This window comes from Scomber japonicus, chromosome 14 (genome assembly GCF_027409825.1).
Source record: "Scomber japonicus isolate fScoJap1 chromosome 14, fScoJap1.pri, whole genome shotgun sequence".
NCBI lineage: Eukaryota > Metazoa > Chordata > Actinopteri > Scombriformes > Scombridae > Scomber > Scomber japonicus.
In genome coordinates, this window is record NC_070591.1 from 11,525,206 (window position 1) to 11,549,327 (window position 24,122).

A 24,122-nucleotide genomic window follows, 5' to 3' on the forward strand; every position below is an offset into this window, starting at 1 on the left:
CAACCCCAGTAGAGAGTTGGCTCACTGACTAATTTGAGGGCTGTCTAGCTGGGAAGCAACTTCTGGACTGCCTGATCAGCAAGCAAGGTCACAGATTTACTGTCTGTCTGATTGACAGATACTGACTGCCGGCGGATGACTGGCTGTCATCTGACAGCCAGATGATGTCGTTTTTTCTGCAACCCTAAGAGCAGCTCATGGTTATCTTTACTTGTTAAGAGTTGGTAGAGCTGGAAGAGGAGGCTTGACAGAGAGCAAACACACAGCAGTTTTTCCTCACTTACTGTAAGCTCCAGTTGAAAAGGCCTGATGCTTCAGTTGTATTTGAGAAGTGAATTGATTAGTTGTTTGGTCTATAAAATGTCATAAAATAATGACAAATGTTGATAATTGTTTCCCAAAGCTCAAGATGCAACTTAAAATATCGTATTTTGTTCTGACCAACAGTCAAAAGACGTTGAGTTTACTATCATTGAGGACTAAAGAAAACAGAAATATTCACATTTAAGAAGCTGAAAACAGACCATTTGGGCTTTTTTTTCTTAATTTTTTAAATGACAAAATGATCAAAATATTATTGGTGATGATTTTCTGTTAATTGACTTGTTGCAGCTCTACTTTGGTTAAAAAAAACTGTTATTTTTAAATGTGCACTTTAGTCGTATTGATTTGTAAATTCTGTCACTGGCTGATAAATCTTTGTGAAGTTATTCTGACACCTGGTGGTGAGGATTTCAAAGTGCATATGATGTAAAGTCTCACACCATGTGTCAGGGTTATTGCCATCTCATTTGGATATTTGAGCTTCACTGTGCAGCATGATGCATGTTTTCACATTCATCTGCTGAAATTGGAAAGTCTCTTTGTGCTCACCTTCAATCTGAGATTAAGGCGAGAGAATATCCCAAAGAATACACAACAACTCACAAACGATAGGTCGTATAGCTGGAATGTATCACTGTGAACGTCAGGAGACTTTTTGTACATGTTTAGTTTATTCTAGGAGGAAAGGTGCAATTTTGGGTGATGTTTTGGCATAAAGAATCACAAAATTAATCATCCTGCATTATTGTTCTCTGAGTTACAATAGCAGATGATATAAGATATGATAAGATGTATCTTTATTTATCCCCCTTGGGAGAAATTCAAATTTACACAGCAGTACAATGGGAAAAAAGGGGTGAAAGTGATAAAATAAGTAAAACAAAATACTATTTACAGTAAACAATCTCTGTGAAAATAAATCTGCAATAAATAAAGGTGCAATATGCGGAAATTCTTGAGATTATACATGTATGCAATGTTCTTGATTTACATAGTAAGGACAGCATCTTTCATCTTCAGTCGTCTTTTCTTTTTTCAGTGGTTTAGGTTGAAAGCAGATAGTAGCATGTTAGACTGAACCATATAAAAATGAAGTCTTCACCATTTAACAATACATTTTTGTTGAAAGTCCAAAATTTTCTGTCATGAAATCGACTACAATTGTCCTTATGTCAACTCCAAAATGTGAAATGTTAAGAAAAATCTCTAAATAAAGAAAAGAGAAAAAAAAAAGGGAAGAGGACGCTTCTCCAGTGACGTCATTCCGTATAAGTGACGTACTGTCATGGAAGCCTCCATGCGCACAACCAGACAGTGTCGGTGCTGCCATTAGTGCAGTTATACCATGGTGTAGATAATACTGTAGTATTTCATATACCGAGTATTTCATTTCGATATGAGGTATCTGCTCAGACTGAGGCTGCCGCTCGCTCGGCTTCAGACCCGTCTGTGTCACCAGAGTGTTTACAGCAGCCATGCAAACCCACGCAGAGTTGGAGTGGACATTGGAGAGAAGTGAGTTGACTTTCACAGCCTTCATCCCTCGCTTTAGCTCACCAGCACCGTCTTTTCGTAACCAACTTTTATATATTTTAATACATGACATATTAGAGCCTGGTCGATATATTAACGACTGATATGTGCATGTATATTGGTATCGGTGTATATATAACAACTCATAAACATCTGAAATGTGACCCCGACTACACACTGCTTTTTATAAGATGTCAAAAGCCAAAAATGTTGGAAAGCACTGCCTTCATCTTTAACAATGTGTTGTATTTTAAAAGCTTGTTCTTTTATCCATTGTGTCAAATCTTCATCTGAAAATAACTAAAGCTGTCAGATAAATGTAGTGGAGTGGAAGAACCTCAAATTTGAACTTAAGTACAATACTTGAGTAAATGTACTGTACTTAGGCAATTTCCACCGCCAACTGTATGTAGTGTAGTTTTAATCTCGGAGGCAGTTTCTTATATTGTTACCTTGTCTTGTAGGAAACTTGAGATCTCTTCTGGGAGGTTTGCCAGATTTGCTGATGGATCCGCTGTAGTTCAGGTACAGAAAAGTTAACTGTTACACCAAACAGGTGCATGGCAGCATCTGGAAATTGCTTGTTATCTTTTCTGATCAACATGCATCATACACAGTACTTTGAAAACGTTTTTGGCACTAAAAGTAAAGGGAGGGTGTTTTAAAAAGTAATACCATGAGAAGTTTTTATTTATGAGTTAACTTTGTAAAAGTGTATTAAACAGAAGAAACCTAAATGAAATCAATATTTGCTGGGAGCAGCTTTTCCTTTTAAAGAGTTTGATTATTCCTGTATCTTGGAGAAGCTGCCACAGTTCTTATGTGGATTTTGGCATCTCAGCTGCTTCTCTTCATGCAACCCCAGACTGACTCTGTGATGTTGAGATCAGGTCTCTGTGGGGGTCAGCTCTGCTGCAGGACTCCTTGTTCTTCTTGTTGCTGAAGATAGATCTTTATGACTCTGACTAAATTTTGGGATCATTGTCATGCTGCAGAATAAATTTGGAACTGATGAGAAGCCTCCCTGATGATATTTCACAGTGGATAAGTATCTAAACACCTAAAATGCTAAAAACCTTTGCACAGTACTGTATGTCTGCACTTTATTTCCCTAATATTGCCATTCTGGTTCTTTATGTTGTTATTTTACTAGTTTTATTACTGTGTACTTTGGTATATACACTCACTGTGTTTATTAGGTACACCTGTGCAATTTAATGCAACAGGTGCTGTGAATTTTGGTTTTACAAAGCTTATACATTTTCAGTTTATGTTACCATTGTCAGGAAGCTGATAATTCTATTTTATGTTCAGTACTGAGCTTGTAATGTTGATGTACTGGAGTGCATTATGTTGAAAAATGTTTTTAATATTTTATCCACCCCATTTATGTACATGAGGTGGGCAAATCATTGTCAACACTTTTTAATATTGTGTGTGTATACATATAAAATAATAAATATCTATAATGGGTCAGATTGCCAGTCCTAGCTGTTTGATGTGATGTGATGTGATGTGATGTGATGTGATGTGATATTTGTTTATTTGATTACCTGTTCAATGTGTTTCTCTGTCTGAAGCTGGGGGAGACGTCTGTGATGGTGACCGCTGTGAGCAAAACCAAACCCTCTCCGTCTCAGTTCATGCCTCTTGTGGTATGTTTTCCAAGCAACGTTCGCAGTGATTGTGAAGAGTTTATTCAGCTTGTTGACCTCTAGTCATCTGTTTTTTCTAATGTAAAATGGTTTTGGTATAAGATACCAAATAACACTTGTTGCAAAAAGGCTTTCTAGAAACTTTTTTTGGGCTATTTGGACAGTACATGTACTCTTTGATTGACAGGTGGACTACAGGCAGAAAGCAGCAGCTGCTGGTCGAATCCCCACCAACTATTTGAGGCGAGAGCTGGGCACCACTGATAATGAGATTCTCACTAGTAGACTCATAGGTGAGTTAATAAGATATTTGGCTCAGTAATGACCTTTTGTAGCAGGTTTGCGTGCTGAATGTCTGTCAGCTTTGAGTACTTTAACTAACACCCCAACCTGTTTCTGTTGCTCAGACAGGTCGATTAGACCTCTTTTCCCTGCCGGTTACTTTTATGACACTCAGGTGAGTTCAGGTTTACACCGTTTTGCCATTATACTTCTTCTTTTTTCTTTTTTTTTTAACAAAGATTACAGTGATTACAGTTAGTGTTCATGTTTATCTGTGTGCATATCTCCTCAAGATCCTTTGTAACCTGCTAGCTGTTGATGGTGTCAATGATCCAGATGTGCTGGCTATCAATGCAGGTGAGTTAAATCACAGCCACCTACATTGTTCTGCAAACATCCTCAGTTTTTTATTTACATGGATGCTAAAACCAGTATTTTCTTCCCATAAAGCTTCTGCTGCTCTGGCGCTGTCTGACATCCCCTGGAATGGACCTGTTGGTGAGGAAGACATAACATTTCAAGTCTATTCAGATAATTTGATTTCAATTATATTACCTGGAATATTATTGTATACTTGTTTCAATCTCGTTTGGGTACATGTATGTGTGTGTGTGTTTTCTAGGTGCTGTTCGCGTGGGCATGGTAGATGGACAGTTGCTGATCAACCCCACTCGGGCAGAGATGACTGCCAGTAGTCTCAATTTGATTGTGGTGGGAGCCCCTTGTAGTCAAGTGGGTAAGTTCATGTTGGCTAACAATGTACAAAGAAACCACAAAACCACAGATGTTTATTTGCTTGTCAAACAGGAAGAGCAGCAACAACCTGAACAGTCATTTAGCCATGCATCAGCTCTTACTGCATGTACACGTGTCATTATGCTATAAGCTACAGCTACTAATAGTTCAGCTTTGGGTTCCCAATGAAGTAGCTTCAATTTGCTGTGTATATAGCAGTAACTAATCTGATCAATACATCAAACTTAATTAATTCTTTCAACAAATCTAAATTGTTTAAAATCGGAACAAAAGCATCATTATCATTACCCAAACTATTACAAAAGATTGAAATATAATAGTGATGTCTTATGATATGGTCATTCTTAAAAAAAAAACAAGAAGCTCAGTGTCACACATTATTAATTAGCCTCTCCTCTGTCTCTCTGACCTGAGCATCACACAACACTTGTCTCTCATGTGACTCTCTGTCTGTCAGTGATGATTGAGGCATCGGCTGAGAACGTGCTGCAGCAGGACTTCTGCCATGCGGTGAAGGTGGGAGTCAAACACACCCAGCAGATCATACTGGCCATCCAGCAGCTGATGCGGGAGCAGAAAGTTACCAAGCGCACCCCAGTCAAAGTCTTCTCAGCCCCCGCTGACATGGTGGAATATGTTCGCAGGTAAGACAAATAATTAAACTGTTTTCTATAGTTTAAAAGTGATGAAGGTGACTGGCGAGGGGGGTGAATGTTAAAGTTGGGGTTGGGAATTGTATATGTGGTGGTAAAATATGAATATAGCAGTAGGACTGTATTAAAATACAATTTCCACAATGACACAAAATAACTTTCAGGATTTTTTTGCTCCTCAAAAGGGTGAATGTGATTTCTCAAAATGAAGTGACAAAAATAGGATTCATGATGTTTTGTATGTTAATTATGGCTTGTTTTTGCTTTTGTTTGTGCAGAGTAGCTTCAGAGAGGATCTATGCTGTTTTCACAGATTACACTCATGATAAGGTAAAATCTGATTTCTATTCAGTATATCTTGGCTCACAGTTATCTCTGCATGTTTGTGCTCTTCTGACACCTCGTGGTTAATTTTGAAACCAAATTAGCATATGGTTGTTTGTGAATGCATTGTGGATCGTAGGCGTTTGAGTCAATGGAGCAAGTGGAGCATATGCATTCTTATTCTCCAATTAGGGGGAGACCCTACCCTACCCTACTTTTTGTCTTATCACACACAATCAGGTTATTGTAATTAAACAACCAATAGCAATGATAATTTTACTATTTTCAACAACTAATAAAAACAAGCAATAAAAAACAGACCACCCTTTAAGTTAGTTCAGTCAAACCTGACGTTGACGTATCAGAGCAGACTGACAGCTCAGTGAGAGACAGAAAGACAGACAGTGGAGCTTTTTCTCACAGTGTGAAAGTGTCTGAATTAACAAATGTCAGCATCATTCAATGTTCAGAAGTGGAAAGTGACTTATTAAGACCTTTGCTTTAGTTTCAGTTTTAGTCTGACTTTGGGTGGAATTGTTTTTATATGATGACGCATAACTGTGTGATAATCTCTGGTTTCATCTCTAGACTGTACTTGCATCATTATGATTACTCTTTCATTATACATACAAGGACGCACACCTTTATATGTATTATACATACACCTTCTCATTTTTATTTATATATAAATGAGAAGGTAATGGAGGAAATGATGGTTTCGCAGTTAGATCTAGTCTTTGACTGAAGTCTCGAGAAGCAAGAGTCACCTTCTGAGTTGCTTTTGAAAGTGTTATTATTCATTCCTGTATAACACAACTGCATCAGCTAGTAGTGCTATTGAGAATAGCAATCAGTAAAATAAACAGTTGGGATTGGAATAAGATGACTCTTGAGAATAGCAACCCTCAGGTTTAACATAGTTTAACCAGCTTTAATTTATTCTTTTCCTTTATACACATTGTTTGACCTTGAATATGGCCTTATAAACTGCAGCCTTCTACCATTTTAGGCTACTAATGTTTTTATTAAAATGATTTCAAATATGAAATAGCCATTCTTCTAATAATCATTTCATATAATTGGGTTGGTTTTCTTGGTTTGTTTCTTTCCTGTGAGAATATGTATGTATTTCTGATCTTCTGATGATCTCTTTATCAGTGACAGTAACTGTAATAATCTTGTCATAGATTTCTAGAGACGAAGCCATCAACAAAGTTCGACTAGAAACTGAAGAGGATGTAAAAGGTAAATCATCCAATCATCAGTGTTTATGTAGCATGAAAATAATTTGAAGACAGCTGTTCAGTATTGTTGCAACTCCCTTCACAATTAAATGAAACACACTGCACACTGTTGTATATTTATATTTATTACATTTACATTTTTGACTTAATTTGGCCCCTTGTCAGTCAATTTAACAGTATCGATTTATTTCTCTCGTGTAGAAAAATATCCTCAAGCTGAGCCTTTTGAAGTCATTGAGTCCTTCAACACTGTGAGCAAAGAAATCTTCCGCAATTTGGTGCTTAATGAGTACAGAAGGTAAGCACCGAGTGTGGTTTAGACTTAGTGTCTCATGACACACGATGTGTTCTTGTAAGTAAACAAAGATATTTTGATATAAATCTATGTTTTCTTCTGTGTGTGTTTGTAGGTGTGATGGGAGGGCGTTGACTGCGTTAAGGGACATTTCTTGCAGTGTAGACCTCTTTAAACCTCTTCATGGCTCAGCTCTGTTTCAGAGAGGACAAACACAGGTATGTACACTGCAGGGAAGTCACAAAAAGCAAACGTTCAATAGAGAGATGAAGTTTGCAAGACATTACAATGTTATTGCATTTTACAATAAATGCAATAACAGGAGGAGGGATATCACATCCTGGTTATAAATGTTTATGGAATCAATAGAATTAGGGTTTTATTGTAAAAAAAAAAAAAAAGGCAGCCATACAACTTGTAAAGAGAAAGCTCGCTCTTCATCCTCTTTGTGTTCCTCTAGGTGCTGTGCAGTGTCACATTTGATTCACTGGAATCCAGTATCAAAGCAGATATCATCACCACAGCTTTAAGGTAAACTCAGCACTAATTCTCACTCGCAGATTCACATATTCAGTACATTCACTCTTTCAGGACAGATGAGATAATCACATCTTAAATCAAAGTACATGAAATCAACTTTTTCTTATTGTCTGAATGCAGTGGTTCTCAGTCTATTGTCCTATTTTCTTTCTACAGTGGCATCAAAGACAAAAACTTCATGCTTCATTATGAAGTAAGTAAAAACTTCATTTTTAAAGCTACATAGATTTATGCTTTTATATCCTTCAGTTTTTAAACTAAACCTTGTGTTTAATTTCAGTTCCCTCCATATGCAACAAATGAGGTTGGAAAGGTGGGAGGTATAAACAGGAGAGAGCTTGGACATGGTTTGTATAAAAATATTAATCTTCTACTTATAATCGCTCCTTCCCAACAACACTCTTACTGTGTTAATGTGTATGTATATTTGCTTACTCATATTTGTATTTGTGTGTTCACAGGCGCCCTGGCCGAGAAGGCTCTGAGACCAATCATACCTAAAGACTTCCCTTTCACTATCAGGGTCACTTCTGAGGTGTTGGAGTCAAATGGTGAGATTCAGAATTAGATCATTGTCTCAGACAGGATGATGGAGTTACAAAGTCTAATTTGTGATATTTCCACCTCATCATCTCTTCTCAGGATCCTCATCAATGGCCTCAGCTTGTGGAGGCAGCCTTGCTCTCATGGATGCAGGTATCGGAGTGGGAATGCATGAAATGTTTTACAGTATTTTCGCAGTTCAAATTTAACTTTTACTCTATTTAAATGCAGCAGTTATAATTTAATTTTCAGATAACCTAAGCAGTAAATTCTATCAAAGATAAAAACACATTTTCAAAAGTGTTCAGTTTCAGTATTGAAGTGTGAGGATATGTTATCCAAATTGGTTGCTATTTAAAAGTCTAAAAGTAGATAGGTAGATTGTGCTTTCCGTCAGTATTTCTATTCATTTAGTAAAGAGTAATGATGTTAAAATATGTGCCTGATATGTTTTAAATCTTTGTCTCCCAGGTGTGCCCATCTCTTCTGCTGTGGCAGGTGTCGCTGTTGGCCTCATCTCTAAACCCAACCCAGAGAAACCTGCTGAGATCCTGGACTACAGATTACTTACTGATATTCTGGTACAATTATTGCTATGAGCTTAATTAACCATTTATCAATGTGAACTAGAAGAATAAGACTAGTTTAGCAATACACATCCTAAGAAAAGATAGCAGAAAGGAGATAATGCCAAAAATGAATTTAACTGAAGATGTTGAATAAGAACTTAATAATATTTTCCAAACAGGGAATTGAGGATTACCTCGGAGACATGGACTTCAAATTGGCAGGAACAAACAAAGGCATCACTGCTTTACAGGTACTGTGACAGACAACCCAAAGCAGAAGGGAGGAAAGTTAAATACATCATTTATGTGACAAGTTTTCACCCGTTTTCACTGTTTGTATAGAATGTGTGTGCTGTGTGTGCTGTGTGAAACAAGAGGAGTCACCAGGTCAGATTTAGAGCTTTAATTTAAGATTTGCTTGCTGGTAAGATATTAAATCCATTATTTGGATTTTGAATCATGGTAACACTCCATACACTGTCAAAAAACCCATTGAATAGCAAAAAGACTGTATGAGAGGACAAAGAGGTGGTGCTGGTGCTGACTTTGCATCCTGCCAGTACTACAGTACTTCAATAATATCAAAGCTTTGCTCTTAATGTTATGTGAAGTTTTGTCTTCTTCCTTTTGTCCCTTTTGACATGAACTTCTCATGACCTTTATTCAACCTCCAGGCTGACGTTAAGATTCCAGGTTTGCCTCTGAAGTTGGTCATGGAGGCTATCCAGCAAGCCACAGGTAATCCCAATGAGCAGCGAAACTGAACATGTTACACTAAAGAATAAAGTGAGTGTATTTTTTAGTGGTTTCATGGCTTTTCTTTCAATATTATTATTTTTCAGTGGCAAAGAGGGAAATCTTGGGCATCATGAACAAATGTATAGCAAAACCAAGAGAGACCAGGAAGGAAAATGGACCTGTTGTTGGTAAGTTTGAATATAAATTTGTACATGCACATTTAAAAACAGACTATTGCTCTGATGTGTGTGTGTATCTTTTATCCTGTCTTCAGAGAATGTGCGGGTACCTGTCTCTAGACGAGCCCGCTTTGTTGGTCCAGGAGGCTATAACCTTCGCCGGCTACAAGCTCAAACAGGTAATATTCACGTAATCTAAAGTCCAAATTTCAAAAAGGAACATAAGATCTTTTTTGTTGAGATGCGGTGCAAAACAAAACAGCACATTGATTTTTTTCTGCTACAAAATACAAAGATTTTGGACAGAATTATTAAAGTTTATGAACTTATGAAGGTTTTGTTTTTCTTTCAAAGGTGTGACAATAAGTCAGGTGGACGAGGAGACTTTCTCTGTGTTTGCCCCAACGCCAGGAGCCATGAACGAAGCCCAAGAGTTCATCAGTGAGATCTGCAAAGACGATGTGAGTGTCTCCAACATTTTTAGGAGCTTTTCAAACCTCTGTCATACTTTTAAACCCAAAACTATAAATCAGGAATGGTGCTGACCACACCACATCACTTTTGCATGTGTATGGGGGTGCATGTATCTCATATATAGCTATTTATTTTGCAGCAAGAACAGCAGCTGGAGTTCGGTGCTATCTATACTGCTACCATCACTGAAATAAGGTAAACTAATATACTGTTATTCACAGCAAAACAATGATTGATGCCAGTCATTTGTGCTCAGTTTCATGTATCTTCTCAATAGAAAATGAAACCAAACTAAAGCTAAATAAAACATTAAGTATTAAAAATACTAAACTAAAGCCCTTTTCCTCTTCTGCTTCAGGGACATCGGTGTCATGGTGAAACTCTATCCCAATATGAGTGCTGTCCTGCTGCACAACTCACAGCTGGACCACAAACGGGTTTGTGAATTTGCCTCTGTATGCTGTTTGCCTCAATGTTTCTATGATTGAAACATAAGAAACACTCTTAAATTGCTTTGTGTTTTCCTCTTTTAGATCAAACATCCAAGTGCTTTGGGTTTAGAGGTGGGACAGCAGATACAGGTATGTAACTACAGACTGTGTTGTTAAAAGTAACCTCTTGAGTAATAAAGGTTGTTTTTTTGTGTGTGTTTATATTCTGGGCTACATATTTCTCACTGGGCTTCTGCTATTAGGTCAAATTCTTTGGACGAGACCCAACAGACGGCAGAATGAGACTTTCGCGGAAGGTGCTTCAGTCCCCTGCTGCATCTGTCGTCAAGACTCTAAGCGAGAAACAAAGCATCGCCATGCAATCAAGCAACCACTCCGATTTGTGACATGACAACACAACGGGCCAACTTTTCAGGTTTTGTTACAAAACAGTCCTGCAGAGAAGATATCATCATAAACTGAATCAGTGTCATGCAGCTTTACCTTGTTGCTGTGGGTATATGGACATGACTGACCTGCAGCTCAGCTAAGTGTCCTGCTGACATTGTGCTACAATGAATTTGGAGAATCTGAGGAGAACACTTGGATAATAATGGGAAGGAGACATGTTTTATATATGTATATATATACATAAATTATAAGTGTTGCATTTTTATGTTGTTTTGTTCTCTGATTTTCCACCTCAGCTAGCCCTGACAGCATCAAGCAGTAAGAAGATGACATTTCTTTCAGTTTCCCCCGACACAGTCATCAAACAGGCACAACACAGTCTAAGAATAGTTTTGTTATTTACATGTGTGACTAATACTGCTACTTGTGGTATACCACTTCCATTTTTGGTGTCCACTGTGGCGGTGTGCCTTTGTGAGCTGCCAAGATCAGGTTATAGACAAAAAAAAAATCAAAGTAGTATAAGTGTACAGTTATTATTTTTTTATTATTCCCTGTATACTGTTTTTGTTGCCTTTATAGAATAAGTGAGTCATCTGTTAATAAAACAGTGCCAGGTTGCTTTGTAGCATTAAAATTCACCACTGTTTCTAGAAAAAAAAAAGAATCTAAACCACAAAGAACTAAACTTTAATCATTCTGATGGGTAATGTAAGAGAGGGACAACAAAGAGTTAAATCTGAGTACCACAGTGTAGACATTTTTGAGAGAAGGATCCAAACAGCCAGTTGTACTAAAAGTCTAATTTTAGACTATAAATCACAGGGTACAAGATAGAATTAAGTAAAAACGGATGGTAAGGATCTAATAAAAGATAGATCGTTAAGTACAGAATTACCCAGCCTGAGGCTTGTCTACTTGTCCCACCAATTGAAGAAGAAAGACAGTTTGACATGTATAAGTTTTAGCCCCTCTCGAATAAACAGAAAAGACCACCTTTTGTAGCACCTGGGAGATGTACAGTACTGTAATAGTCCTATACTGATGTCACAAGTTGCTGTGTCCTCATCAGATGAGGGGGAACATTGAGCTAATTGCAGTTAGTTAGATGTTCACAAGTGTTGTGAACTGGAAGTTTTTTTTTCTGAGTAATGCAGCAAAAAACAGAGGACGTTATCAGCTTTATCGTCTACCACCCTGGTTACTTTTGCTGGGGAATGTTTCTTCCCCAACCTCTTTCGTCAGCATCTACTGCAGGATTTGCAGGAAATTGTGGATGTGATGTTTTATATCTGTACTAATAAACATGGACAGTGCTCAAATAATTAGTGTGTTTGATTTGCTGGTAAGTGCCTGAAAAAGCTTAATGTGAAGCTATCTGGTTTTAGATGTTTTAGAAATTAATTAATTTACTGATTTATTTAAAAATGTCAAAAGCAATGTTATATTGTTAACCACTAAGGTCCACTAGTTGTTAAAATTGTGTAATAGTGTACAGTATATTAAGCATAGTGGAGTGGTGGAATGTACTTTAAGGTAACTGTAATTCAGTTGAATATTTTCACTTTATGCTACTTGATACTTTGATTCCACTATTTCAGAGGGAAATATTGTCTGAGTTGTTTGCAGTTCCACCAAAGAGACATTTCCCCTCATGTGGTTTCAAATAAATGACTCTTCAATATATCCAGATTAAACGACCTGTCTGAGAACATATACCGAATACATATATTGCTGTTTTTAATCTTTGAAGTCAATATTTTTTATACTTTGTAAATAAATCATTACATGGCCCTTATTTGGAACAGAGCCCATGCCAGAATTTTTTTTGTCATAAAATATCTTTATTTTATATCCAAAATCTACATGAACAATTTTTAAACAAGTGATAAATCTTGCTTTATCAGAAATTATCTCCCTTATAAATCATGTCAGTATCCATGATAAACACCTGCATTTAGAGTTTGGTGCTTACTGGGTACACTTACCCTAACAACAGCTGAAAACATTGGATAGAAAATCAAAAAAGTAATCAAATGTAATAAGTCACATTACTTTGGTTAAGTAATTGAAATAGTTACATCAGTTATTACATTTTAAATAGGGTAATTTGTAATCTGTAATCTGTAACCTATTACATCTCCAAAGCAACCTTCCCAACCCTGATGCTTGCACACCAGGCTAACAAACTGCAGGTAAACGCTGCTTGCTGTTGCACTTCTCGTCGCTAGGTGACGCTGCTTACTGCTGCTGCTGTTGCTCTTTTCATCGCTAGGTGACGCTGCTGCTGTTGCTCTTCTCGTCGACTTTTTTCTTTTTCTTTATTAAACATAAACAAAATATACAAACAAATCTGTTTATGTCAGGGAAACAACCAAATGTTTTCATTGCCTTACTGTTTTAATGTCCTTACTGTGATGCCATATTGATCTAGTTCTTGAACAAAGTGCCCATCGTCGCTAGGTGACGCTGCAGCCGCTCTCTGATTGGATGACGCCGCTCTCGCTCTGGAGGAGGACACTACGCGCGGCCGTTAGCGCTTGATTGACGTCGAGGAAGAAAAAAAGGAAACAAGATCGGATTACAAGATGGCGGTCTGTGGACGTTAGCAGAGAGGCCGCCGGAGTTGTTGTGTTCTCTGTGAATTTTTTTTTTTATACTACTTCACATCACGGCTTTCCTGTTTGAGCTGCTTTGACGCCGCGAACGTGATGTGTTCATAAAAAAATAGGCCACTGAGATATTTTCCACGGCTGTTTTTCTGAAGTTGACTTTTATACATATAGCGGTGCATGTAGTGTAACATGCGGCTGGAAACAAAGTTAACAGGTCGCGGGTAGAAAACAGTCGACGGGGGTTGAGGCGACAGCTTGTTAGCACGTAGCTAGCCTGCTAGCTCCGACTCGGTTAACCATGTCGGACACTCGGCGGCGAGTCAAAGTGTATACGCTGAATGAAGACCGGCAGTGGGACGATCGGGGCACCGGACACGTCTCGTCTACCTTTGTTGAACGCCTGAAGGGAATATCGTTATTAGTTCGGGCCGAATCAGACGGTAAGTTCCCGGTTAGCATAGCCGCACTGACGTTACGTCGGCTAGCAGTAGCATGCTAACTCCAGGCTGCTCGGACAGAAGGCTTCAGATAGCAATTATGTTTACTTGGTTAACTTATTAGGTTAGTGCGTTTTTAAAAATGTATTGCTGCAGCAGAGACTACCGGGACAGGCAGCATTAGTCGTATCTTTATAGGTCACGTTAAAAAGACAATTTGTTGAATAAGTGGTGGTGGCAGGCGACGTGATCTCGGTAGCATGGGGGGGCCTCAAAGTCGAGTCCTGGACGTCCAAAGTTGTTATGTTGCACAGGATAAATACACAGTTATGTTTTCATGAGTCGAGTCAGTTTTTTAATTGTTTAGCATTTTTCACACACACACTCACAATGGCATTTCAAGGTGCTTGATCAGCATGATAAAATCGTGTTTTTTGTAAGCAAAATGAAAAAATCTAGAAATACAACAATTAAAAAGGAATACCAAATCAAGCACACTTTACACCACTACTAATAAGAAGCTTTAAAAAAGTAATAATACCTATCCAGCCTTTCATACTCTCAGTGGAGAAATTGGCTAGTTGTAATCTTGAATCTTGAGAAAACAAATATTTTACGTTTTCTTACAAACGTGGAAACACCATCAGGTAATCTGGTAGATTAGTCCAGAAACCAGGACCTAAAAGTAACTAAAAGTGCCTTGTTAAGGTGTGGATCTTACTCTATATAAAGTTAGACTTAAACTACTAGGTAACCTGAGGGATCTAGTTGAACTGTAATCAGTGAGCAGGTCAGTAATAAACTAGGCATTCAATCCATCGCGTGCTTTTTATACTATTTTGAAGTTGCTGTACTGGGAAATATGTTGCAATAGGTCAGGGTTTTCAATAATAAGCAATTCTGTTTTTAGGTTTTATCTGTTTTTTTACAACCATGTTTATTCAGTTTTTCCCATTGTCTCCCTGCCTTACAGATGAATTGACCTTAACCTTCAAGAATTGGTGAAATGATCATGTCATGACGAAGTTTGTTGTGCTTGCTGTGCTGTGCAGTTTGTTATTCTCACTGGTTCAATAGTTGAAAGTTGCTCAATTCTTTGTTTTTGTAGGGTCACTACTATTGGAGTCCAAGATAAGCCCAAATACTGCATATCAGAAACAACAGGTAAGTGCATTTTAGCAGAGACTGAAACGGCGAAAGAAGGGAGTGGACATGCATATCCGCTCAGTTTGAGTTCTCAATGTTTTTTAAGATAAAATTTTAATCAATTCAACATTCACACTCAGTGCTAGACACTTATTTCTACAGTGGTGCAGACAGTGGAAATTCAGCGCTCTGGTCTATTGTCAATCTGCAGTTCACATTTTAATAATTACCATAGAAACAATAAAGTAATAATATCATAAATCTGTAACAGAAACGTCACATGGTTTCAAATGATAAACCGTAGCTAAATGTTTTCCTTGTGTATCATTTTATACGACTTGCTTTCCAGACTTGTACATTAACATGCTTTGTACGCATTTCAGTCCTTTTTTTTATATGTGAGAAAGAGTAGGTATACAAAACATATTTAATTGTGTCCTGTGAATGTATTGAGATTTTTTTTTATGTTCTGTTCAATATTTATTTTCCCCTTTTTTTTCAGGACACATTGATTGTCTGGTCAGAAGCAGATAATTATGATCTGGCTCTGAGTTTCCAGGAGAAAGCTGGCTGTGATGAAATCTGGGAGAAGATTTGCCAGGTAAAGTCAGTCCTGTTGTACTTGATTGTTGTCTGTACGTTGTTTGAGCATTTTGTAGCCTTTAGTCAAGAGTGGTTTTGGTTTGCTGGTGTTAAAATGTCATTTATCCCACATTTTCCCTACATTATAGTGTGGGAGGCTAAGCAGTGATACTTTAAATTATATTTTTCACTTTATATCTGCTAACTATTTACTGCTCAGGTGCAAGGGAAGGACCCTGCCCTGGACATCACCCAGGACCCCATCGATGAATCAGAGGAGGAGCGATTTGAGGAGATCCCAGAGACAAGCCACCTGGTGGAGCTCCCTCCTTGCGAGCTCAGCAGACTGGAGGAGATAGCTGACCTGGTTACCTCTGTCCTTTCTTCGCCCATTCGGAGGGAAAAACTTGCCCTGGCCCTAATGAGCGAGGGCTACATCAAGAAACTCCTGGGTCTCTTCAGAGTATGTGAGGACCTGGACAACAGGGAAGGCTTACATCACCTCTATGAGATTGTCCGAGGTGTCTTATTCCTCAATAAAGCAGCCCTCTTTGAGGTGATGTTCTCTGACGAATGTATCATGGATGTGGTGGGCTGCCTTGAGTATGACCCAGCACTGGTTCAGCCTAAACGGCACCGGGAATTCTTGACCAAGACAGCAAAGTTTAAGGAGGTGATCCCTATCACGGACTCTGAGCTACGGCAGAAGATCCACCAGACCTACCGGGTGCAGTACATCCAGGACATCATTCTGCCCACGCCGTCTGTCTTTGAGGAGAATTTCCTCTCCACGCTCACCTCCTTCATCTTCTTCAACAAGGTGGAGATTGTCAGTATGCTGCAGGTAAGAATACCAACCAGGTAACTTGTATTGTTCCTTTTGGCACAAGTGTTGTCACCATAACTTATTTCCTAACAGCATAGATGATATGATGGTGATAAAATTTTATTGCCAGTCAAACAGTATTGAGTTTGGTGAATGCTCCATTATCTCAAATTTGTTTGACAAATGCAAAGAAATCTGTCTGACCCTGTGGTTCCCAGCATATCCCAAGACCGTAACATAACCCACAGTTTGAGCTGATTGTAATTACTATTGAAATGATCAGTGATTTTTACACCATTTAATGTATTGATTATGTAATAGAAAATGTGAAACAGTAAAGATTGTGAGGGGGAAAATATTTTATTTGAATAAAACTTTGAAGTGTCTGTCATGTGTGCATCATTGAAACAATGCATAAAAATAATAAAATAAAAGGAAAATAATACAAGTTATTTTGAAATATTATACATTGAACGGTCTCTTGTTTTCTTTTTGTATATGGGTTTAAACAAATAAGCTTGTTTGAGGAATGTTTGTGAAAAATCAATCAATCAAAATTTCATGATGCAGAAAGCACCGGCCTATTTCAAAATGTTTTATATGCTGTGGTTGTTTTTCAGGACGGGCAAGTGACGTGTCAATCATGTGTTGTAATTCACTGTTTTGATCCTTGTTGCTGCAACACTTGAATCCAGATTGTCATGGATTAAGTTTCGTTGTCTTTGGTTTCTTTTGTATTTCAGCCTTTTGTTTTTCTTTTCAATGTCGAGGTTTTTTTTTTTTCTGTTTGTTTTAACTTTGTTTCTCTTGTACCACAGGAGGACGAGAAGTTCCTAACAGAGGTTTTTGCACAGCTTACAGATGAAGCTACAGAGGACAGTAAAAGGAGAGAGCTTGTAAGTCCAAATCTCAAGACCAGGTCGATGCTGTTAATGTAGAAAACTTAAGGTTGGACTGTATTTTAATGTTTGACTTTTATTAGTATGAGCTTGTACTGTGCTCATTGATGCTGGACTCTTAAGTGCTGGCTGTAAATAGCATTTCTTCAGCAGTAGTTTCACTACAGTTAAATGTTTACTGATGTTTTCTTCATAATGATCCCGATCTCAAACACTTCTCTGTCTATTGGTTTGTAATTAACTGTGGTAACATAATTCATTGAACAGTCCAGCCTCTTACTGAAAGTGAAATGGGAAGTTAGGATCTTAATTTTATTGGCCTTTTATGTTTTTATGTGTTTAACTGTGGAAAGCTCTCATGTGCTACATCGGAGAAGATGACTGTGTTTGAGACTGATCCAGAAGAGATTTTTTTTCCCACTGCTGTACAGTATCCCAAAAGAAATGACGCTTTAGTATTTATTCTTTTTCTCAATTATCTTTTTTGATTGTTTGCTTTAATGTTTCAAATGCTAAATAAGCCCTTACATCTTGTTTTTCTTCTTTACCCTTCAGGTGAACTTTGTCAAGGAATTCTGTGCTTTTTCACAAACGTTGCAGCCACAAAACAGGGATGCTTTCTTCAAAACTCTGGCAAATCTAGGCATTTTACCTGCTCTTGAAATAGTCATGGTATGTTCTGAGTCATTGCGTCAGTGTGAAATCCTAAGTTAATGTTTTGGTGTGGGGTTTTTTTGCTCATGAATGCTCTCTTTATCCCTTTTAACTCTTGTTTTTCTCCTTTTTCAGGGAATGGATGACCTGCAGGTGAGAGCAGCAGCTACAGACATCTTCTCCTACCTGGTGGAATTCAGCCCCTCCATGGTCAGGGAGTTTGTCATGCAGGAACCACAGCAGACTGATGATGTGAGCATCTGAACATCACTTACAACTAATGTCCTTGTACTTTTTAGGTTGCACAGTATATCTGTGACAAAAGGGCTAAACCGAATATTTAAATTATGTACTGTCCTCAGCTTGATGAACAAACATACCATAAACACATTTTCTGTACAGTTTTTATAGCTCCCAGGTGCACACAGTAACGACCAGTTCATCACATCTCAGTTTTCATACATGACAACTCTTCCAATTACTGGAATTGTGTCACGTTTAGGATCTAAACATGAAGCACTCTCTCTCAGGAAAGAAAAAGAAACCCTAGGCCATGTTTTTTTTTTCTTTTTTTGTGGTTTGTTTTGTTTTTCCCACACAGTGAGACAGGGTGGAGTTGTAGTATGTATAAATATAGCACACAAAAGTGTAGTTGGCCATTGTTATCATCACAATCAACACTTTGAGCAATCCGAGGCAGCTAACTGAAATATCAGTTGATTTGCTGGTTTTTATGTTCACCTCGGTACATAAAAGAAGTGAAGCCTGTACAGTTCAGAATAAATTAAATATGCTTTCAGTAGAGTTGGGGTTGCTTTACTGTCTCGTGTATAATCTGTGTGTGTGTGTGTGTGTGTGTGTGTGTGTGCGCGTGTGTGTGTGGTTTCTTTTGTTCACAGGATGTGCTGCTGATTAATGTAGTGATCAAGCAGATGATTTGTGACTCAGACCCAGAGTTAGGAGGGGCGGTCCAGCTGATGGGTCTGCTCAGGACGCTTATCGACCCTGAGAACATGCTGGCTTCCACCAATGTAAGTAAAAACAACACACACACAGTCATACTGGCTTAAGAGTGATGCCTACCTGCGTCATTTAATTATTTTTAAAGGGGCACATAAAAGCAGTAAGCTGATAGAACGCAAGCCCTGATCGTCCTCTGTTGTTTTTCGTGTTCTTTCAGAAAACCGAGAAGACCGAATTTCTGAGTTTCTTCTACAAGTACTGCATGCATGTCCTGACTGCTCCTCTGCTGGCCAACACTGCACATGACAAAAACTCAAAAGGTGAGCTGGGGACAGCCATCTTGCATAAACTGAGTATAAGTGTTTGACACTATGTTATCAGTGAAGAATTTGACTGATCATTCTGTGCTGTGGCTTTTTAGATCTACAGGAGGGATCAACCAAGATCAATCCAGTCTGTCCAGGTGAGTGTTTTGTAACTCCGCACTAATCATTTGTCAGAAACTTGCCAGTACTTGCTGAAACTGAACATGGCATCTCAATTTCATTTTTAGTCTCATATTGTTTTCATTCACCTTCGCCTGCTAGAAAAGGGTGAAATAAATGACCAGTAACTCTTCAAAATTGCTGAACTGATGCAGTGTTTGTGATTTAAAAAAAAATAATTTACAGAGCTAATACTATAGCAGATGACATTATGTTCAAAAATCTGGATAAGAGATCACTTTATATTATAAGATCACACACTTGCTTCCAATTAATAACAAATAAATAATGTTTGTCATTGGAAAAATGGCAAGACTGTAATGAACTATTCAGTCTGCAGCTTAAATGTGAATGGGAACTTGTTGAAATGTTGTTTTTTTTCCTGATGTTTGTTTAATTTTTTTGTTTGTTTGTTTTTTTGTAGATAACTTCCAGACCGCTCAGCTCCTGGCGCTCATCCTGGAGCTGTTGACCTTCTGTGTGGAGCACCACACCTATCACATCAAGACTTACATCATGAATAAAGACCTGCTCAGGAGAGTGCTGGTGCTCATGAACTCAAAACACACCTTCCTCGCTCTTTGTAAGTCCCCCACACACACTCGGGAATCACACACGAACACACCTTCATGTTTCTCGGTCGTTCAGCCCCAGTAAATGTTCTTAGTGTTGTTATTGTTATACAGAATTCAGCACCAGCACAGCTTCATATTTACAGTGTTGTTGTCTGTGTTTGTCCAAGGTGCCCTGCGTTTCATGCGAAGGATCATTGGTCTGAAGGATGAGTACTACAACCGTTACATCATCAAAGGGAACCTGTTTGAGCCTGTTATTAACGCCCTGCTGGACAACGGCACCAGATACAACCTCCTCAACTCAGCCATCATAGAGCTCTTTGAGTTCATTAAAGTGGTGCGCAGTCACATGCCTTTTATGAAAAGACTGATTTGTATATAAAGTGTGTTCATGTGCCGCTCAGAGTGGTTTTTTGATTTGTCTTCTCTTTGCAGGAGGACATCAAGTCTCTCATAGCTCACATTGTGGATAACTTCTACAAAGCACTTGAATCCATCGAGTATGTCCAGACTTTCAAGGGCCTGAAAGGACGGTACGAGCAGGAAAAAGACCGGCAGAGTCAGAGAATCAACAGGTTAGTAATCTGATTGGCCACAAAAGGTCAAATAAGTGCAGCCAAGAGATTGTAATCTTAGAGGTGATATTTGGTGATAATTTCACTTATGTGGTTACATTTTCCCCCCCAGCAGATATCGCAGGGATGCACGGTCGTTGGACGAGGATGAGGAATTGTGGTTCAATGACGACGACGATGACGACGACGGGGAGGCTGTGGAGAAGAGCCGAATGGAAGAAGACTTCTCTGACAGCTACGGCAAATACATGGAAGCCAAAAAAGGTAAGCCGCTCTGGCAATTACTGTATTTGTCTTCCTCATCTCTCTGAGTGCAACAGCCCTTTTTAAAGTTTGATATTTACCGTTTCAGGAGCTGCCAACGGAGCTAATGGTGCCAACAACAACGGGAAGGCTGCTGCCATCCCGCCTGCCTCACCAGCCGTCACTCCAAACAACAGTTCAACTTCATCTGTGAAAACAGTTGCTCTTCCTGCCACACCAGTAGTGAAGGTAATGCACCTATGCAAATGACGCAGAGAAGATTACAGCTCATGATCAGCTGTTTTAGAATCAGTTACCGGTACTAACTGAAACTCACCTGTTTGCCAGCTGCTTTAAGTCAGCGTCTTCGCTGCTGTCAAAGAAGTTTTGATGTTCAGTACTGCAATGTTTTAGTCATAATTCAGAAACGTGACACAACTTGTAGCTTAGCGCAGTTACACATGTTGCCTCTAAGACAAAGCAACAACATAGAGCTTATTGTCTCTTAGTCATGTAGCAAAATGAGTCCAAAATTGTAGAGAAGCTTACGTTGCCATTACATGTTTCGACAGATAAATGAGAATAGTGCTATTAGTGTGTTTTAGCAATGGACACACATCAGCCAACTCTTTACGTGTTTTTTTATTGTGTCTCTCAGACTGCTCTGGTCGGTTTGGTGGACTACCCTGATGATGAGGATGAAGAGGAAGAAGATGAGGAGGAAGAGCAGTCTCCGAGGAAGCGGCCCCGCCTGAGTTCTTAAGGCAAAATGTCCTCTTTTTGGTCGTGGTGGGACGGACATCGAGTCCCTCCCATCATCCCTCCTCTGGTCGTCTCATTGGTCCTCGGCCTGCTTGTGCCACCTGTCAGTCTCACTGAGGAGACAGACAAAAGACGAGCTCCCACCTCACTCAGTTCCTCCTGATATCTGCTCCTCTTTTCTCCCTCAGTGGAAGGAGATGGAGGGCTTCTCTTTTACTGGAAAGAAAGACAGATCTGTCTGTTCCTTCAGCCCCTTGATTTTTACCTCTTCCCCTCCCAAAAAGCTCCTTTCTTCCTCCTGAAGAACTCATTGACCCTTTACAAACTTTCATAACACTCTCCTGCTCTCCCTGTTCTGACCTCCTTCTGAACAACTTTCTCCCCCTCATCCACCATCCTACCTACCGACCAGAGAGGCTGCGGTGGAAAAAATGGTGCCAAGGCGGTTCCCAACTCTGCTCTGTTGCTATAGCAACAGCAGTAAGGAAGCTGCGGTACTACAACCCCACAGGAACCCTCACATGTCCTTATATGAACTTTCCCTTCCATCCTCCTCGAACCCGAGCCAGAGAGCTCCAGAGGCAGAGGAAGCCAGAACACAAGCAGCCAGTGTATGAACTGTTCGGCGAGCCAGTCAGGCTAGCAGGACTAGCCGTCATAGTTTATAGAAAGCTTGACTGGCCAAAGCAAACTGTGCCGCCCTGCCACAGAACTGCTCAGCTTCATCGGGGGATAGAGGGATCTAGGCAACATAGATGAGTCAAAACAAAATGTTTTAGAGATGAGGGAGGGTAACACACGACAAAACGTACCAGGATGAAAACTCAGCAGTAATGAGGCTTAGATCCAGAGGAGCAGGACTCAACCTTCAAAAGCCATTGCGTCAGTTTGGCCAAGGCACACACACACACACACAAACACACACACACACACACACAACATCTCGCACACAGGACTGCGTTAGCCAGAAATCCTGTATTTCATGAATTTGTTAAAAAGTACTGTACAGGTGTTTTTTTTTTTCCTTTTTTTCTTTTTAATCATTTGCCCCTGATCTGATTTTGGAAGGGGAGAGAGACGCCTACCTACCTGTGTATTTCTTTCTTTCTTTTTTTTTTTTTTTGTTGTTGTTGTTGTTGTTGCACAAAGAGGTGGGGTCACTGTTCTCCCTTTCAGTCCAGTTCATTTGATTCAATGTAAAATGCAGAGAAGTTGCAAATGGTGGTTTTAAAAAATAACGTATTAAAACTGCAGTAAAGTCCTTTTTGCAGCCAACATTTTGAGAATGTCTGGAGTTTTGTATTTTAGCGGATTGAACACTTCGGCCCTTTTTTATGTTTGTTTTTATTTTGTTTTAACTGGGTGACAAACCTGAGCTGTCGGTGTGCTTAGAGTAGAGCAGAGCTTAGAGTGCACACTTTTTTAGTTTCGGGAGTTTCAAGGCTTGGCACCCTCCTCCTCCTCTCCCACCCCAAACAGATCTCAGGTTCAGAATTCAATTTGTGTCACACAAAAAGCAAACCCACCTTGTCTGTGCGCTATAACATTGCTAGCTGGTGAAACATCTCACATTTTTATTACTGAGTAGAGAAGAAATCTAGAGAGTTATACGAGGCTTGAGGTGCCAGGATCTTTTTTTTTGTTTTGTTTTTAATCTCAGCCTGATGGTCCAGAAAGTTCAGTACCAGTTGATCCAGGACAGAGATATTCAACAATTTACATAATTTCAAGTTTACTTTGATCTGACTACATATCAAAAATGTGTTGAAGGAATTTAATTTGTTTCTTTCACATTTTATTTTAATTCAAACTCCATGATTGGATGAGCTGTTTGTGTATTACTCATGATTTAGCCCCCCTCCCTTCCCCCTTCTCCCCAGAGTTTGATGCAGTGGAGCTTTTCAAATGAAACTGTGTAGGTGAAGTATTTCTCACACAGCACGCAGGTTTGATGACGTCAGAAGGGGGCAGACACATTTCAGTGTCTGGTTAAAATATTTCTCATCTCTCCTGGTCTCACCACAAGCACACACACACACACATACACACACACAGAGTGAGAGAGGCAGATGAAGGGAATCAAAGAGTCAAGAGTGCGAGCAGCAGGGTAGGAACACAAATACAATGATCATCGCCAATGTGCTTTTCAGAAGTTATAAGGGAGAGAGAGAGCAGTACACGAGCAGTGAATTGTCTTTTTCTCCTGCTTACACACTCTTGTCTGTTAGTGTCGCCCAACGATATGACTGTTTTTGCTCTCCCTTGATGAATTTGTACCAAGTGCATTTACTACCACTATCCATTCTTAACATTTGTATGAATTTATTTGATAAGTTTTGAAATTAAATGTGACCCTGACATTGAACTTGTGAATCTAGCTTTGTTTTAATAGTTTACCGATTGGCAATT

At 39.0% G+C, this 24,122-nt stretch overlaps 2 protein-coding genes across 4 annotated transcripts; both read left to right on the plus strand.

The window, feature by feature from the left end:
• Positions 1 to 1,602: 1,602 nt before the first annotated feature.
• LOC128372623 (polyribonucleotide nucleotidyltransferase 1, mitochondrial) lies at positions 1,603 to 11,635 on the plus strand. Its single transcript, XM_053332733.1, has 28 exons — positions 1,603 to 1,839; positions 2,322 to 2,382; positions 3,438 to 3,512; positions 3,700 to 3,805; positions 3,920 to 3,969; positions 4,088 to 4,151; positions 4,245 to 4,292; positions 4,417 to 4,530; positions 5,008 to 5,194; positions 5,482 to 5,533; positions 6,715 to 6,772; positions 6,973 to 7,069; positions 7,182 to 7,284; positions 7,527 to 7,597; positions 7,763 to 7,799; positions 7,887 to 7,953; positions 8,068 to 8,157; positions 8,249 to 8,302; positions 8,621 to 8,730; positions 8,898 to 8,969; positions 9,393 to 9,456; positions 9,561 to 9,644; positions 9,731 to 9,814; positions 9,990 to 10,096; positions 10,249 to 10,304; positions 10,468 to 10,546; positions 10,643 to 10,690; positions 10,804 to 11,635. The coding sequence occupies exons 1-28, from the start codon at positions 1,721 to 1,723 to the stop codon at positions 10,945 to 10,947; spliced, it is 2,301 nt and encodes a 766-aa protein (XP_053188708.1). The 5' UTR covers positions 1,603 to 1,720; the 3' UTR covers positions 10,948 to 11,635.
• A 1,886-nt stretch (positions 11,636 to 13,521) lies between these two features.
• LOC128372622 (serine/threonine-protein phosphatase 4 regulatory subunit 3-like) lies at positions 13,522 to 24,078 on the plus strand. 3 transcript variants are annotated; one of them, XM_053332729.1, is made up of 16 exons: positions 13,522 to 14,006; positions 15,112 to 15,167; positions 15,652 to 15,750; positions 15,952 to 16,575; positions 17,376 to 17,453; positions 18,012 to 18,128; positions 18,246 to 18,362; positions 19,010 to 19,141; positions 19,291 to 19,393; positions 19,495 to 19,536; positions 19,983 to 20,141; positions 20,301 to 20,470; positions 20,569 to 20,708; positions 20,821 to 20,972; positions 21,061 to 21,200; positions 21,610 to 24,078. In XM_053332729.1, the coding sequence occupies exons 1-16, from the start codon at positions 13,865 to 13,867 to the stop codon at positions 21,712 to 21,714; spliced, it is 2,376 nt and encodes a 791-aa protein (XP_053188704.1). In that variant the 5' UTR covers positions 13,522 to 13,864; the 3' UTR covers positions 21,715 to 24,078. The 3 variants fall into 3 exon arrangements, with proteins under 3 accessions (XP_053188704.1, XP_053188706.1, XP_053188707.1); XM_053332731.1 differs by having other exon boundaries at positions 20,824 to 20,972; XM_053332732.1 differs by having other exon boundaries at positions 17,379 to 17,453.
• Positions 24,079 to 24,122: the final 44 nt, after the last annotated feature.